This window comes from Corythoichthys intestinalis, chromosome 15, assembly GCF_030265065.1.
Source record: "Corythoichthys intestinalis isolate RoL2023-P3 chromosome 15, ASM3026506v1, whole genome shotgun sequence".
Taxonomy (NCBI): Eukaryota; Metazoa; Chordata; class Actinopteri; order Syngnathiformes; family Syngnathidae; genus Corythoichthys; species Corythoichthys intestinalis.
The window spans coordinates 14,005,852-14,020,917 of NC_080409.1; the positions used below are offsets into that span (position 1 = coordinate 14,005,852).

Consider the following 15,066-nt stretch of genomic DNA (forward strand, 5'->3'; position numbering starts at 1 on the left):
TGTGCCCAAGGCTGTATATATTCTGGAGAGAAATTTTCACAACACTGTCATCTCTATGTAAGAAGGATATTGCACCAAACTGTATAACCGCACTGTTTGGGAATGTACCATCAAACATATTAGTTTCCTCACACCAGGCCAGGGCAATAGCTTTTATTACCCTACTTGCGAGGCGCATGATTTTACTTAATTGGAAAAAAACTGAGCCTCCATCTTTTAAGCGCCTGATGGAAGAAGTTATGTCCAATTTAAAACTGGAACACCTAAGACATGTTGTGAACGGCTCTCTCCAGACATACACAAAAACATGGCAACCATTTTTATCCTTTTTTGAGACCCGATCTAAAACATAGCTCCCTATTATTAACTAAGCTGCTACAGCCTAACCCCCCCTCCCTTTACCCGTCTGCAATTTAGTCTGATTTCCATATATTGTCTTGTAAAACAATGCTGAACTTGTATCCCTCTCGTAAAATATGCTGTAAGGTGCTGTCCAGGTCTACCTTTCTACATAGCCGATTTGTCCCCTTTGTGTCGTTGGGACTCTGAAATGTCAAACTAAGTAGCCATCTTGTGTTTCCCAGACTATGTATTTTTGTTTCGTCTATCCTTTTTTTTTCTTTTTCTTTTTTTTCCCCCCGTCATTGAATGTGTTCATCAAATGCTGTTTCCATGTCTACTTGTGGATGTCGCTTATATTGTTTGTGTGTATTTGTATATTGTTGTGTTACTATGATAAAACCAACGGGGCCGGATGTATGGGTGGGCCGGGGTGGGCACGGCCCACCCAGACGTGAGTCGTGCCCACCCAATCAAAATGTCGGGAATATCTACTGTAGCGTCGCACTGGATATAGAGAACGCACGGAGAGTTGGTCTCACCTACTTTTTTACAGCAGGATTAACGGTTACTGTTGGCCGCAACAACGCCGAACAAGCAATCACCTAAACAAGCTGTTTTTCCAACCTCGTTTGTTATCCGCGCGCTTCCTCTCTCTCCTCTAGGCACATACACACACGCACCCTCCGCTCGCCCCGCCCACTCCTACTCATCCAACCACACACACCCATTCGTACCAGTGGCGTTCGCTGACGGTAGGAAGCTGATAGAACAGCAATAATACTGTGGGGTCGTTACACTAAATATTCGGTCAAAGAAAGTAAAAAGATATCACAATATCTGTACCAATACCATATTATTGGGTGGGCAGCCGTTTTCCTCCCGACAGAACATAAAAAAGTGTTTTTGCCAGCGATGCAGAGTCGCTATAAAAGCTGTAGTAGTACCAAGTAGCTCTACCGATTTCACTAATGAGACGTCGCAAAAATAATCACATGACTCCATTATACAAATCAGACGCAAGCTTGCGTCCTAGCTTCACGCCAGCCTGCTCAATCATGTGGTCTTTAGTACCGTAAAAAAATGAAGTATTTTATATTGAGCGCTGCTCTCAACAGGACTCAAAAGTGCGGATTTCAACCTCTATACCAGTTTTTATTTGGCATTGATTGACCAAGGATAACCGGATATATGCTCCTTTTAATTTCTAAATAGTAATAATGAAGAAACTCTTCACTATTCAAACGAGGAACTATTTTTTCCACCAGAGGGCACTCATGCTCTTTGGACGAAGAATGCCTCGTTTATGTTTTTTTTTCTCTCATTGGAATACATTTTTATTGTATTTCTTTGGCTATATGCGGTTATGTAATGTGTTATTGTCCAGTATTATTATAACAACGGTTCATATACCATTGTAAAAAAAAAAAAAAAAAAAAAAGCAGTTACTCAAAATGTCACTCTTAATTGAGTATTCTTTTCACTGCATACTTTTTTATTTGTACTTGAGTACATTTTTTGGATGACTACTTTTACTCTTACTTGAGTAATATTAGTTTGAAGTAACACTACTCTTAGTTGAGTAAAAATGTTGGCTGCTCTACCCACCTCTGCGTTTAAATATTGCAATTTAAATTTGCTTATAAAATCCAGACACTTATTCTGGAAGTTTTCAAAATGTTTCTTAAGTAGTTTTTAAAAACAAAGGTTTAATCAAACGGTGTACCAATGAAACCATTACATATGCACTGCAAAACCCAAACCAAAAAAAAAAATGAAAAGCTTCCCTTGTTTTCAGTGTAAATATACTAGAAATAAGTGAAATTATCTGTGAGTGCTTCAATTAAATTTACTCACTTAGATTTCTTGAAATAAGAAAAATATCTAGCTGAAAATAAGCTTAAAAAACCTGTTTTTAAATGTTTTTAAATTCAAGAATAGATATTGTTCAAAACATTATTTGAAAGCATTTTTCTCTTGATTTAGGTGAAAAATGACCAACTTGTAGTTGTATGGCCTTAATAAGAACAAATACTGTAGCAATAGTAATATTTACTTAAAGTAAGTGGAAGAATCTGATGCATTAATCTGTTAACCAGCCGTTAAGACTCAGAACAAGATGGAGAAAATTATTCGACTAAATTTAAGAAAAATTAAAGAAATGCAGAGGGTAAAAAAAAGCCTGCATTGGGGGTGCCCCCTCAAGATTTCTTAGTGCCCACTCAGGTGGGTAAACCTAGATCCGGGCCTGAAAACCAATAAAAAAAAGATTTGAAATAAATACACTAACAATAAAAAAAAAAAAAAAAAAAAAAAAAAAAAGAACTATCAGCCTTTCAAACCCTGCATGTTGCTCAGCATTTGTTCTGGTTTTCCTGCAGATTTTTATTTTTTGCTTAACAATGGTTAAGTGCTTCGTTTTATATCTATACATTTACATTTTTGTTGCGTTATTTGTGGTGTGCACTCGCTGCTTGACTTTAACGGCCGCGCTTTACTGCGTTGACGCAGACGGACAGCAGATGTACTGCAAACACTTCGAGTGTAAAACAGGGGTAAGACTAAGACGAAAATTAAAAGGGCTGCCAAAGGCAACACTGGTAGGAATAGATTTATTTACACCGATGACAATAGAGTAGAAATGTAAAATGTCGATACGTTTTACATCGTTTTGGAATATATTACATCGTAGAGCGCACTAGTTTTTACGTTGCTCAAATTCCTCAACTCACTCCAACATAGTTCCTTAGCACTCTGGTGTTGGCACTGCACTCGCAAAGCACCATTTTCTTCTCGAATTCGTCGTATTCATTTAAACTGGCAGGACTGACTCATGTTTCAGTGCCATTATCAGCACTAGACGTCATTCGCCGCTTACCGTCAAAATGGTTAAGAATAAGGAATCCTAAAATGTAGCAAGTGAAATTTGGCGTTATCTGTTGGCCAAAATGTGCATTGCAGATCGAGTTTCTGCTAAGTTACCAAGTCCAAAGTGTATGAGAAAGAAGGTCACCTGACAGCAGAGGTGAGCTTGGCAGTGTTGTCCGAAAGCATGCTGATGGCGCCCTCATCCTCGCCCTCCAGGCCCTTCGCGCGAAAAGATCAGAGGTCAGCAGTGCATGGGCGAGGTGAGTTTCTTGTTGCCGCTGCTTTTTGTTTTTTTTACCATAATGCTTTTGAGTCGTTTGACCTCATCCTCCTGCGCCCGGTACGTGTCCAGCTCCTCCTGAACAGACTCCGCCACCTCCGGGAAGGGACTTCCCTTGTGTCTCTGCCAGAATTTGTCGGCGGCAGTAAGGTCGTATGTCCTTCTGCTCTTCTTTTTTGGTCGCGCTCCAGCGGGGGACGCTTCAGACCCTGCGCCTTCTTCCAGCATCACACGATTAAGATGGAATTCCTGCCATAAAAATAAAATGAAAGGAGATTTCATACAGTAGTTACTATTCATTTTGGGGAATTTTCAGGTCGCGTCGTTGTTAACTCGTTGGCTGCAAATGACGGTGCTGGACAAGACGTCCAATCCATTTAGACAGGGCGCCGTCAATGGCACTCAAACATGAGCCAGTGCTCCCATTTTAAGGGAATCGGATGTGTATCTTAGTCAGTGGTGGGCAAATAGTTAATTTTGGCTCAGTTCTTGGTAAATTTGAGGGTATTTACAGATCACATCATGTTTATTTTTTGTCACTTGTACCTGTAACTGTACATTTTGGGGCATTCTGGGGTCACTTCCTGTACATCTTGGATAACTTCCTGATAGTTTTAGGGCATTACCAGGTCACTTTCTGTTGATTTTGGAGCACTTACGAGTCACTTTTTTGTTGATTTTGGGTCATTTCCTGTTAATTGTGGGAAATTGAAACACACGACGTGTTGATTTTAATACGGTTAATAAATATACATGTAATCCCCGGGTCACGACGTACCCGACTTACATGATTTCGAATTCATGACGCCGGAGTTTCGTCCATCGTTTTATCTCCAGTCGTTTTTCGTTTTTTTTGTCGCGTAAACAGTGCCTTATTGTATCTCACAGGATCTTATTTTTTACTTTATTTTATTAATATGACTGTTCTGCCCTCTGGTGAAATGTGTATTTGATTTTGATGTTGACATCTTTTGTGAAGCAGGAAGCGTAGAAGGTAATACTTCCGTGAATAAGAGCGCATTTACACACGAAGAACGCATTCGTGCACTCGAAGAAGAGTGCACACGCTCACACGAGGAAGAGTGCATTTGCTCTCACGAAGAAGTCATGCAGCCAAGTGAGAGAGAGATGGGAAAGATTACAGCTTGGCTCGCTGTCTAGCTAGGACTTAGCTCCAGTGACGCATAATACATGTTTTTGGATAGTTATTTTGAGATTTAGAGGTACTTAAAGGGTTAATTTTGACTGACGCGAAAATTCGGATTACGTCGCCAGCGTAGGAACGGAACTCGTTCGTAACCTAGGGACTACCTGTATAGATCCCGGTGTTAATACCCCATATTTAGATATGGATACATGCGGCTTGTCATCAGGTGCGCTATATTGTGCAGAAATAACGGTACTTGTCTGCATCAATGGATTCCAATGAGTTAAAGGGACTCTTTGACAAAGTAAATTGTGCTCACCATCACGTCGTGAATCAGTGCCTGATATGTCCAAGTGTGGTGCAAGGGCGTGGCCATGTCCACGTTGCGGTCAGCTAGCACGAACAGCGGCCTCTGAAAGCTGCGTGACAGGGAGCGACAAGTCAATTGCCACAATAATGACGTGTTCGGTGCCACCCGCCGCTTACCTAAACTGCCCAGCGGCCATGTTGTCACCCGTGAAGAGGCTATTCCTGGCGTCGCGCAGATTTTCACGTAGTTTCTTGTCCAGCTTCTACGAGACAGCGCAGTCACACAAAACCCAATTATTAGTCAAACTGATGCCATTATGAGTTTATCTCATTGGCCATCGTTGGCGGCGCTAGACACAAGGTGCTAGATGTATGTGTATGTATATGTGTATGTGATGTATATATGGCTCTTGAACAGAGGTCATCACTAGAAGACGTCCAATCCATTTGAACTGGGAGGGTGGCAGCGAATGAACGTTCATTCATGGAGGTTAGTGGTTATTCGAAGTGTCTTTTCTTGACAACAAGTTTGTGTGTACCTCGAAATAACTTACTGTTAGCTCAGGGAATGCTAATGTTAAGATGCGTTGGACATTGCACTTCGAGTGTGCATTGCTACACTGCGAAGCTCAGCGTGTTGCTGGATAATGGATTGGTTGGAAAAGACTCACCCAAAGTGGCTTAGCAAAATGAAAGAGTGAATGAATGAAAACAAGTAATGTTAGTTAACACATAAACCCCCCCCCCCGAAATGAGTAACTTTTTTAGTAAAGCCACAGTTTTTTTTAACTATATTTTGAACTTGTTAACTCACTAGCCATTTTAGATCAGAAAGGTCAACTCACCACGGCAACCATCTCAGCCGCGTTGCCACGGGGACAACGGATGATGGGCACGGCGCCTACTCAAAGGAATCACACACATGCACGCCATCAACGCCACCATAAAACGAGCACCATTTTACAGAAAATACGTACCCAGCGTGACGAAAAAGCAAAAGAGACTGTCCACGATGGTGTCCATGATGGCCTCCATGTCAGTGTCTTGCATGTCTCCTCTGTTGATGGCTATGAGGTAACAACAAATGGCAGAGGCGTTTAATCCACTGGTGCGTAATCCCGTTACTAACAGTTATATTCATTTGGGTTAGTGTTGTACGATATGACATTTTAAATGTCAATTGTCATTATCTCCATTACCGGTCCTGTTCTTGCAATGCACATTTTGGCCACCAAATAGAAATGACTAAGCATTCTATATGCAATAGGAGTACAGAGGTGGCCCTATCTAATGATGAAAATATATTATTTACCCCCCCCCCCCCCCCCCCCCCGAATCCTCTGGTTAAAAATTTCCATATCATTTTTACATATTAAACTGTGCAGAGTTGTGGCAATTACAGAGGAATAAAGCTGATGAGCCACACAATGAAGCTAAAAGAGTAGTTGAAGCTAAACTGAGGGCAGAGGTGAACATCTGTGAGCAGCAGTAGGGTTTCATGCAAAAAAAAAAAAAAAAAAAGAAAAAAAAAGAGTAGAACAGATGCAGTATTTGCTTTGGGGATGTTGATAGAAAAGTACAGAGAAAGTCAGAAGGAGCTACATTGTGTCTTTGTAGATCTGGAGAAGGCTTATGACAGAGTGCCCAGAGAGGGACTGTGCTTTTGTATGAGTCTAGAGTGTCAGAGAAGTATGTTCAAGTGGTGCAGGACATGTATGAGGTAGGACAGTGGTGAGGGTTTGCTGTTGGTGTGGCGGAGGAGTTCAGTGTGGAGGTGGGACTACATCAGTGATCAGCTTTGAGCCCCTTCTTGTTCGCTATGGTAATGGACAGGATGACAGACGAGGTTAGGCAGGAAACTCCATGGACTAAGATGTTTGCAGATGACATTGTGATCTGTAGTGAGAGCAGGGAACAGGTGGAGGAGCAACTAGAGGTGTGGATGTTTGCCCTGAAATAGAGGAATGAAGGTTAGCCGTAGCAAGACAGAGTATCTGTGTGTAAACGAGAGGGACCCAAGTGGAAGAATGAGGCTACTGGGAGAAGAGACCAAGATGGTGAAGGGGTTTAAGTGTTTAGGCTCAACAGTCCATAGCAATGGAGAGTTTGAAAAATAAGTGAAGACGTGTGTGCAGGCAGGCTGGAACGGGTGGAAAAAAGTGTCAGGTGTGATGTGTGATAGAAGGGTTACAGCTAAAATGAAAGGAAAGGTTTATAAAACTGTGGTGAGACCAGTGATGTTGTTTGGTCTGGAGAAGGCGCCGCTGAGGAAAAGACAGGAGGCAGAGCTGGAGGTGGCAGAGATGAAGATGCTGAGGTACTCTTTGGGAGTGACCAGGATGGATAGGATCAGGAATGAGCATATCAGCAGGACAGCGCATGTTAGAGGAAGTGGAGATAAAGTCAGAGAGGCCAGACTGAGATGGTTTGTGCATGTCCAGCGGAGAGATAGTGAGTATATTGGCAAAAGAATGCTGAACTTCAATATGCCAGGCAGATGGTCTAGAGGGTGGCCATAGACGAGGTAAATGGATGTAGTTAAAGAGGACATAAAGGTAGTTGGTGTGACAGCAGAGGATGCAGGGGACAGGTTTAGATGGAGACAACTGATTCTCTGTGGCAATCCCTGAAGGGAAGAGCTGAACGGAAAAGAAGAATTTGTGATGATGACGTAACCAATATTGAATACATCTGTATACATCTGTCATTTTTTTTTTCAATTGTTTTTTGAAGAAGATGTTTGTAAACATGTAAGTTTGAATAAAACTAAATAAATAAGATGCCCCTATCTCCACTCGATATCTAGCTATATGGTTCCCCCTGCCAACCGAACATGAATAATGCATGCAAAACAACTAAAAATAAGCAACAGTTCAAATGGTTTGGACGTCAAGTACCGTCAATGGCACTCAAACGTGAACATTCATAATTCAAATGACGGGTGGTCATGTGACTAGTTAGCAAGAAATCATTACCGTGATATGAGATAGCCTCCTTGTTTTGATGGCACAAGATGAACATGTCATCCTCCAATGTGATGAAATTCAGGTACTGGTCGTACACCTGAAATGCACACATCCCGAATACACACAAAGCATATTTAAAGGCTGCTTGTCTGTTAAAGTAAATCAAAGAGTAACCACGGCAACCTTGGTGATTTGGCTGACAGCATTAGCCGCCAGCGCAGCGCTGGCGATGTCCTCCAGTTTGCTTCGACTGATGGCCGAGATGAAGTTCAGGTAGTATGATTCGTACAGTTGGTTTCTCAGGTCCTACACAATTGTTCATAATCAGAAGGGCTCTGACAACAGCAAGTACAAAGATAAATTGAATTACGAGTGCCAGGAATGTACTGACAGCTTGCTCCTACTTAACATTGGCATAAGCACAAAGAGTTTGGATATACCTTTACCTCACTACATTTTAAGTGGGAGGGCTGCAGCAATTGAACCAAGTTCCCACGCCAAATGGACTGGACATCGACTAGTAATAAACTCACTTAAAATAAGAGAAAATGAAGAGAAAATCCGTGCTAATATTTAATGCAGAAGCCTTTGTTTGCAATTACAGAGGTCAGACACTTTCTGTAGTGCTTCACCAGGTTTTCACATATGGAAATAGGGATTTTTGCCCATTCCTCTACACAAATCTTCTCTAGATTTGTAAGGTTTCGGGGCTGTCGTTGAGGAACACGAAGTTTCAGCTACACCCATAGATTTTCTATTGGATTGAGGTCTGGAGAGTGGCTAGGCCACTCCAGAACCTTGATAAGCTTTTTACGCAGCAACTCCTCGGTCAGCTTGGCTGCGTGCTTCAGATCATTGTTATGTTGGAAGATCTAGCCACGATTGATCTTCAAGTCTCCGACTGAGGGAAGGAGATTGTGGCTCAAAATCTGACGATACATTTCACCATTCATCCTCTGCTTTATACAATACATTCGTCCTGTCCCATTTGCTGAAATCCAGCCCTAAAGCATGAGGTTTCCATCCCTATACTTTACAGTGGGGATGGTGTTCCTGGTATTGTACTCATCCTTCTTTTTCCTCCACACATGAGGAGTAAGCTTTGCACCAAAAAGTTCCACTTTGGTCTCGCCTGACCACATGACTTTCTCCCATGACTCTTTCGCATCATTCAGATGGTCCCTGGCAAATTTCAGATGGCCCTCACATGTACTGGCTTCAGGAGGGGAACCTTTTGGAAGTTTTGAAACTGTGCACTCAGCACTCTTCAAGTCATTGACCAGCTCCTGATGTGTAGTTCTAGGCGAGCCCTCACTTTGTCATCATGATTGATGCCTCACAAGGAGAGATTTTACATGGAGCCCCAGTCCGAGGTAGATTATCAGTCATGTTTAGCCTCTTCTATTTTCTAACAATTGCTGCAACTGTTGCTTTATTCTCACCAAGCTGCTTTCCAATTGTCCAGTAGCCTCTTCCAGCTTTGTGGAGCTCAACATTTTTTTCTCTGCTGTCTTTTGAAAGCTTTCTGGTCTTGCCCATGGTAGCAGTTGTTGTTGTGACAATATTGAGCTCAAGCGGGTGGAGGTTGGGTGGTTACGCATGGGGTAAAGGTGGACTTCTTTTTAAGGTAGACTGACAACTCCTTGAGTGTCATAATTATTGCTGATTCTCAGGTGTACAAATACTTATGAACCCCAGCAAATTACAAATAAATTAAAAAAAAAAAATCATACAATGTAATTTCTGTATTTTTTTTTTTTTTTAAAGATTATGTCTCTATGAGTGGAAATGCATCTATGATTGAAATTTCAGTCACAAGGGGTGCAAATACTTCTGCTCCTCACTGTATGTGAGTACCTGACAAATCCTGTCAATGTTCTCCTCCGAAGGCATGACGAAGTAGATGGCCGGCACGTCGGGAATGGGATCTCTGTCGGAGTGAAGTAACCTGAGCGCAAAAAATACAACATCAACAAAGGGTCAATACATAATTTAAGTATGTGTACGCGCAGATTACAGGTGGAGCGTGATGCCCATGTCTCTGAGCTCTTTGACGGACAGCAGCGGCGAGATGATGTCCTGACCAAAACGGTCGTATATCAGCACCTACAAAACAAGCAGCGTAGCGTGGTTTTTATTCATGAACTACATCATAAAAATTCATCTAATTGCAGTCTTTTAAGCCCTTGATGCATGGGTTCAAATGTAACAATGCCACAAAGCATTGGGGGACTATAATGATAATAAAAATATATAGAAAATAAAGCAAATTCAACCATACATTGAAAAATCCTACATAAAATATGTATTTCAAAAATTTGAAATGTAGAAAACTAATTAGAAATAATATTTCAAAATAAAAACAAATTGGGGGGCTGGGAATATAAAAAATAAATCAAATGGTAGAATTCCTCTTTTTTTTGTAAATGGATTATGTATTGACATACGTGTACACACACAGACACATTTAAATATTTAATTATCCAAATTTACTTTTTTTAAAACATCTTTTTCTGATTTTTAATTTTTTGCTGTATTTTTCAAATTCATTTTCCATATTTATTATTTTTGGGGGGTATAAAAAATAATAGTGAAGAGGGATTTATAAATTCCTCCTTTTTAAAATAAATTTTTAAAATCAATTATTTATAGATTTTTATTTTTAAATACATATATTCACTTATTTTCTAAATTCACCTTATTTATAATTATTCTTTTACCTTTTTGTGTTTTGTGTCAAATTTCAGGATTTCAAATTTTCAGCGGTATTTTTCAAGTTAATTTTATTTAAAGTATTTTTCTTTATTAATATTATTTTTATGTACTTACGCATACTTCTGATGCTTTATTAATACAGTATTTGTAAAATGTAAGTCTATGAATGTATATTCGGGCATCAAGGCGTTAATTACTTCACAGTTACCTTCCATACTGGTTCGGATGCGGCGTTCTTCACAGGGGGTGAGTTGAAGTTCAACATCCGCTTCAGAGCCACTGAATGCAAAATACACAAGCATGATGCAAAGTATACATAAATATATGATCTTTATTAATGAATCTCACAGGGGGTCCATGGCACACACACACCAACAATAAAATGCAGTACATAAGAAGATATAGGAATAAAGTGACTAGAAAGGAAGGAGAAAAAAAACATTTAAGAAGGCACAAGCTATCAGTGCACAATAAACAAGCTTTTATGCCAATGGTGCCACAGGCTTTAACTATATCTAAAGATCTTTGTAGGGTATGGATTTGTCATTAAAATATTATTTTCAGACTCATTTAACTGACACAAGAAGCTGTACACTGCTGGCCAAAAGTATTGGCACCCCTGCAATTCTGTCAGATAATGCACAATTTCTCCCAGAAAATGATTGCAATTACAAATGCTTTGGTAGAAATATCTTCATTTATTTTGCTTGCAATGAAAAAACACAAAAGAGAATGATTTTTTTTCTAAAATCATTATCATTTTACACAAAACACCAAAAATGGGCCGGACAAAAGTATTGGCACCCTCAGCCTAATATTTGGTAGCACAACCTTTAGACGAAAGGTCAGACAGGTCTGGACTCATTGCTGGCCACTTTAGAAGTCTCCAGTGCTTTCTCTCAAACCATTTTCGAGTGCTTTTTGAAGTTTGTTTTGGGTTATTGTCCTACTGGAAGACCCATGACCTCTGAGGGAGACCTAGCTTTCTCACACTGGGCCCTACATTAGGGCTGCAGCTATCGAATATTTTAGTAGTCGATTAATCGATGAACTAGTTAGTTCGAATAATCGAGTAATCGGATAAGGAACATGAAAAATTAAAATACCTGAGCTGAGCCTTAAACGGTATATATATATATATATTTTTTTAAATGAGGATCTATGTACAACAAAAGAACAATTGGCTAACATGCATAGAAAAAGTCCGCTAGCTTAAATGCTACAAAATGTTAAAGTTTTTTTCACAATGTTCTGAACAAATGGTTCAGACACAGATTCCCACCAAAAATGGCTAAATATACCTTTAAACTAAATTACGAATGCATTCAAAAAAATCATTAGCTCAAACAAAAACATAGCTTATGCTGATCTTAACAGGGAGCAGATGGATTCAGCCACGTGAAATGAGGTAGACGAGAGGGCCGTGTATCCACCCAAATCAATAAAAATAAATGCAAACACTTTCAAAACAAACCTTTACAATGCCACTTTAATTAGACGAATACTCGAAGCAACAAAATTTATTTCGAATATTTTTTTCTAATCGAATACTCGAGTTAATCGATTAATCGTTGCAGCACTACCCTACATTATGCTGCAAAATTTGTTGGTAGTCTTTAGACTACATAATGCCATGCAATATGTAAAGCAAAGCAACCCCAAAACATTTTGGAACCTCCGCCATGTTTGACTGTGGGGTCTTCCTGGGTATCCTACCATAGAGTCCCTTTTCATTCAGACGCCGACAGATAGTACGGGTTGACACTGTTGTACCTTTGGACTGCAGGACAGCTCGAACTTGTTTGAATGCTAGTCGAGGTTTTTTCATCCACCATCCGCACAATCTTTCGTTGAAATCCCTAGTCAATTTTTCTTTTCCGTCCACTTCTAGGGAGGTTAGCCACAGTGCCATCGGCTTTACACTTCTGGATGACACTGCGCACGGTAGACACAGGAACATTCAGGTCTTTGGAGATGGACTCGTAGATTGAGATTCTAAAGTCCTCACACAGTTCTTTGGTCTTCTTTCTTTTCTCCATGCTCAATGTGGTACACGAAAGGACACAGGACAGAGGTTGAGTTAACTTTAATCCATTTTAACTGGCTGCAAGTGTGATTTAGTTATTGCCACCACCTGTTATGTGCCACAGGTAAATAACAGGTGCCTTTAATTACACAAATTAGAGAGGCCTCATATGATTTTTCAAAGGGTTTAATCCCCCCCCCCCCCCAATTCTCTTTTGTGTTTTTTTCATTGCAAGCAAAATAGATAAATGCCGCTTTCAGAGGCAGTTATTTCATCTAAAGGCTGTGCTACCAAGTATTCGGCTGAGGGTGCCAATACTTTTGTCTGGCCCATTTTTGGAGTTTTGTGTAAAATGATAATGATTTACATTTTTTTTTCATTCTCTTTTGTGTTTTTTCATTGCAAGCAAAATAAATGAAGATATTACTACCAAAGCATTTGTAATTGCAATAATTTTCTGGGAGAAATTGAGCATTATCTGACAGACTTGCAGGGGTGCCAATACTTTTGGCCAGCAGTGTACATCAAATGTCTTAATAGCGCCTTAAGGTGGGTAACCCAGAACTAACAAATAACTGGCTGGCGCTGTGCTATCTAGGCACACGCTGTCACAGCATCAGGGCATCATTGTAAGCTACATTTAGTATCTGCATGGATTTGGCCATGTACCTGGTTCACAAGTGAGCAGTGGAAAAGGGTGTGCAGTATGACCTAAACAGTGAGGTGGAAGGAGCACATAAAAAATCTTCTCTTAAGCATGTTTGTCTGTGCTTAAACTTTACAATATTGACGGTGAATATCCATGTCATCTGTCACCAACAAGTTGATTTGCAAACCAGAAGGCTAGAATACAGATGATATATTTGGAAACCCTCTTTTTGTCAAAAGTATGAACAATTACAAGCTACAAATATTTTCGTTTGATACATTATTCTTAGATCACCCAACCCATTTTGACTGGGAGGGGCGAAAGAAGGTAACATTAAGATATCACAATGTAAGCGTGACAATATCTGAAGCATAAAAATATTTAAAATTTGGATGTGTTGTTTTTAATAATAAATTGCCGAGGTATCGGATCGGTACTCTATATCGGTGGATCCTCAAAATCGGGTGAATCGGACTCAAACTCGGGAGCAAAAAATATGCGATTGCGATAACCCTAGTAAATATGCCATTTTAGCCCTTCTTAGATAGGCATTGGGGGGACAATTACTTGTTGTAGTTTTTCTTCTTCGTTTATATATCAACCCATTGAGTTTATGAGATAACATCTCGTCAGGGATACTCAATCTTCACTCTCGATAATTCTAGTCATTCTTTTGTGACGTGACAGTGTAAGCGCCTGTTTTAGTTAAACTTTCAGCAGTGTGAATGATTTCAGCTAAAACCAAAAGCTAAAACAGAGCATCAGTTCATTAGCAGGCAAATGCTAATTCGACTGCAGGAAACAAAGCCGGAAGCTCATTTAGGTTCGACCTCCTGTCATAATTGAGCGTCCAAAGATTAAAAGTTTGACGACTGGAAATTGGCAGCTGGAAAAAGTGAAAAATGAATCAAAAATGACTTGGACATACCCGTCTGCTTGTCGCGTACCGACGCGGCCATGTTGGATGTTGTGGAGCTCGGATGACGTGTCAAAACAAAGATCAACAGCAAATTAAGATGATACACTCACACAATTTTAGGAAACCGTCACCTCGAAACCGTCGCGGAGAAACAGGACGTTTCACCGCGGAAGTTTCGCTCCGGTGCTTTTTTTTTTTTTTTTTTTTTTTTTTTTTTTTTTAAATGAGCAACGATTGACGCGTGAATTGAAAGCTATTTCATTTATTTTTGTATTTTAAACATGTAAATCTATTTTAAATACTAAATTACCTCACGTGACAAAGGAATTGCTATCATGGCTTAGTCTGAGTATTGTCTGCCAGTGATATAGCTAGACGCCCAATCAATTTGAAGTGAGAGGGATGGCAGCAAATGTTCTGGCATTGACAGCGTTTGACGTCAAATCCATTTGAAAAGGATTCATTCGCTGCCTCCTCCTGCTTCTTCAAATGGATTGGACGTCCACTTGCAATAAACTCATTGGTAGCATGGGGCATCCTGGCCAGGGGAAGAGCAATTTTTATTATTAAACTGTCATTGGTGGCAGGGGGGATTCTGGCCAGGGAAACACCTATTTTTATTTTAATCTAATTGTCGGCCATTGACTGTGATGGAAGTCCAATGGATTTGAAGTGGGAAGGTGGCAGTGAATGTACGTTAATTCTCTGCTAAGCCTCCCGCTTCAAATGGATTGGACTTTTGCTAGAGATACTCATTTAAAGTTAAAACAGCGAGATGATTGGACATCTAACGAATAAATCGTCTCATCTAGCCGGCGTCCATTTTGGATAGGGCAACCGGCGGTTGT

General features: G+C 40.2%; 1 protein-coding gene across 1 annotated transcript in view; it reads right to left on the reverse strand.

The window, feature by feature from the left end:
- The window catches only part of scfd1 (sec1 family domain containing 1), a 31,531-nt gene extending 17,157 nt beyond the window's left edge, over positions 1 to 14,374 (reverse strand). The window contains exons 1-12 of the mRNA XM_057859624.1: positions 14,228 to 14,374; positions 10,833 to 10,903; positions 9,927 to 10,015; positions 9,767 to 9,857; positions 8,093 to 8,215; positions 7,919 to 8,006; positions 5,921 to 6,010; positions 5,789 to 5,844; positions 5,121 to 5,206; positions 4,954 to 5,053; positions 3,506 to 3,736; positions 3,353 to 3,426 (exon numbers count right to left, since the gene is read on the reverse strand). Of these exons, the coding sequence (XP_057715607.1) occupies positions 3,353 to 3,426; positions 3,506 to 3,736; positions 4,954 to 5,053; positions 5,121 to 5,206; positions 5,789 to 5,844; positions 5,921 to 6,010; positions 7,919 to 8,006; positions 8,093 to 8,215; positions 9,767 to 9,857; positions 9,927 to 10,015; positions 10,833 to 10,903; positions 14,228 to 14,258 (1,130 nt within the window). The 5' untranslated portion in view covers positions 14,259 to 14,374. The remainder of the gene's footprint in view (positions 1 to 3,352; positions 3,427 to 3,505; positions 3,737 to 4,953; positions 5,054 to 5,120; positions 5,207 to 5,788; positions 5,845 to 5,920; positions 6,011 to 7,918; positions 8,007 to 8,092; positions 8,216 to 9,766; positions 9,858 to 9,926; positions 10,016 to 10,832; positions 10,904 to 14,227) is intronic.
- Between the last annotated feature and the right edge of the window lie 692 nt (positions 14,375 to 15,066).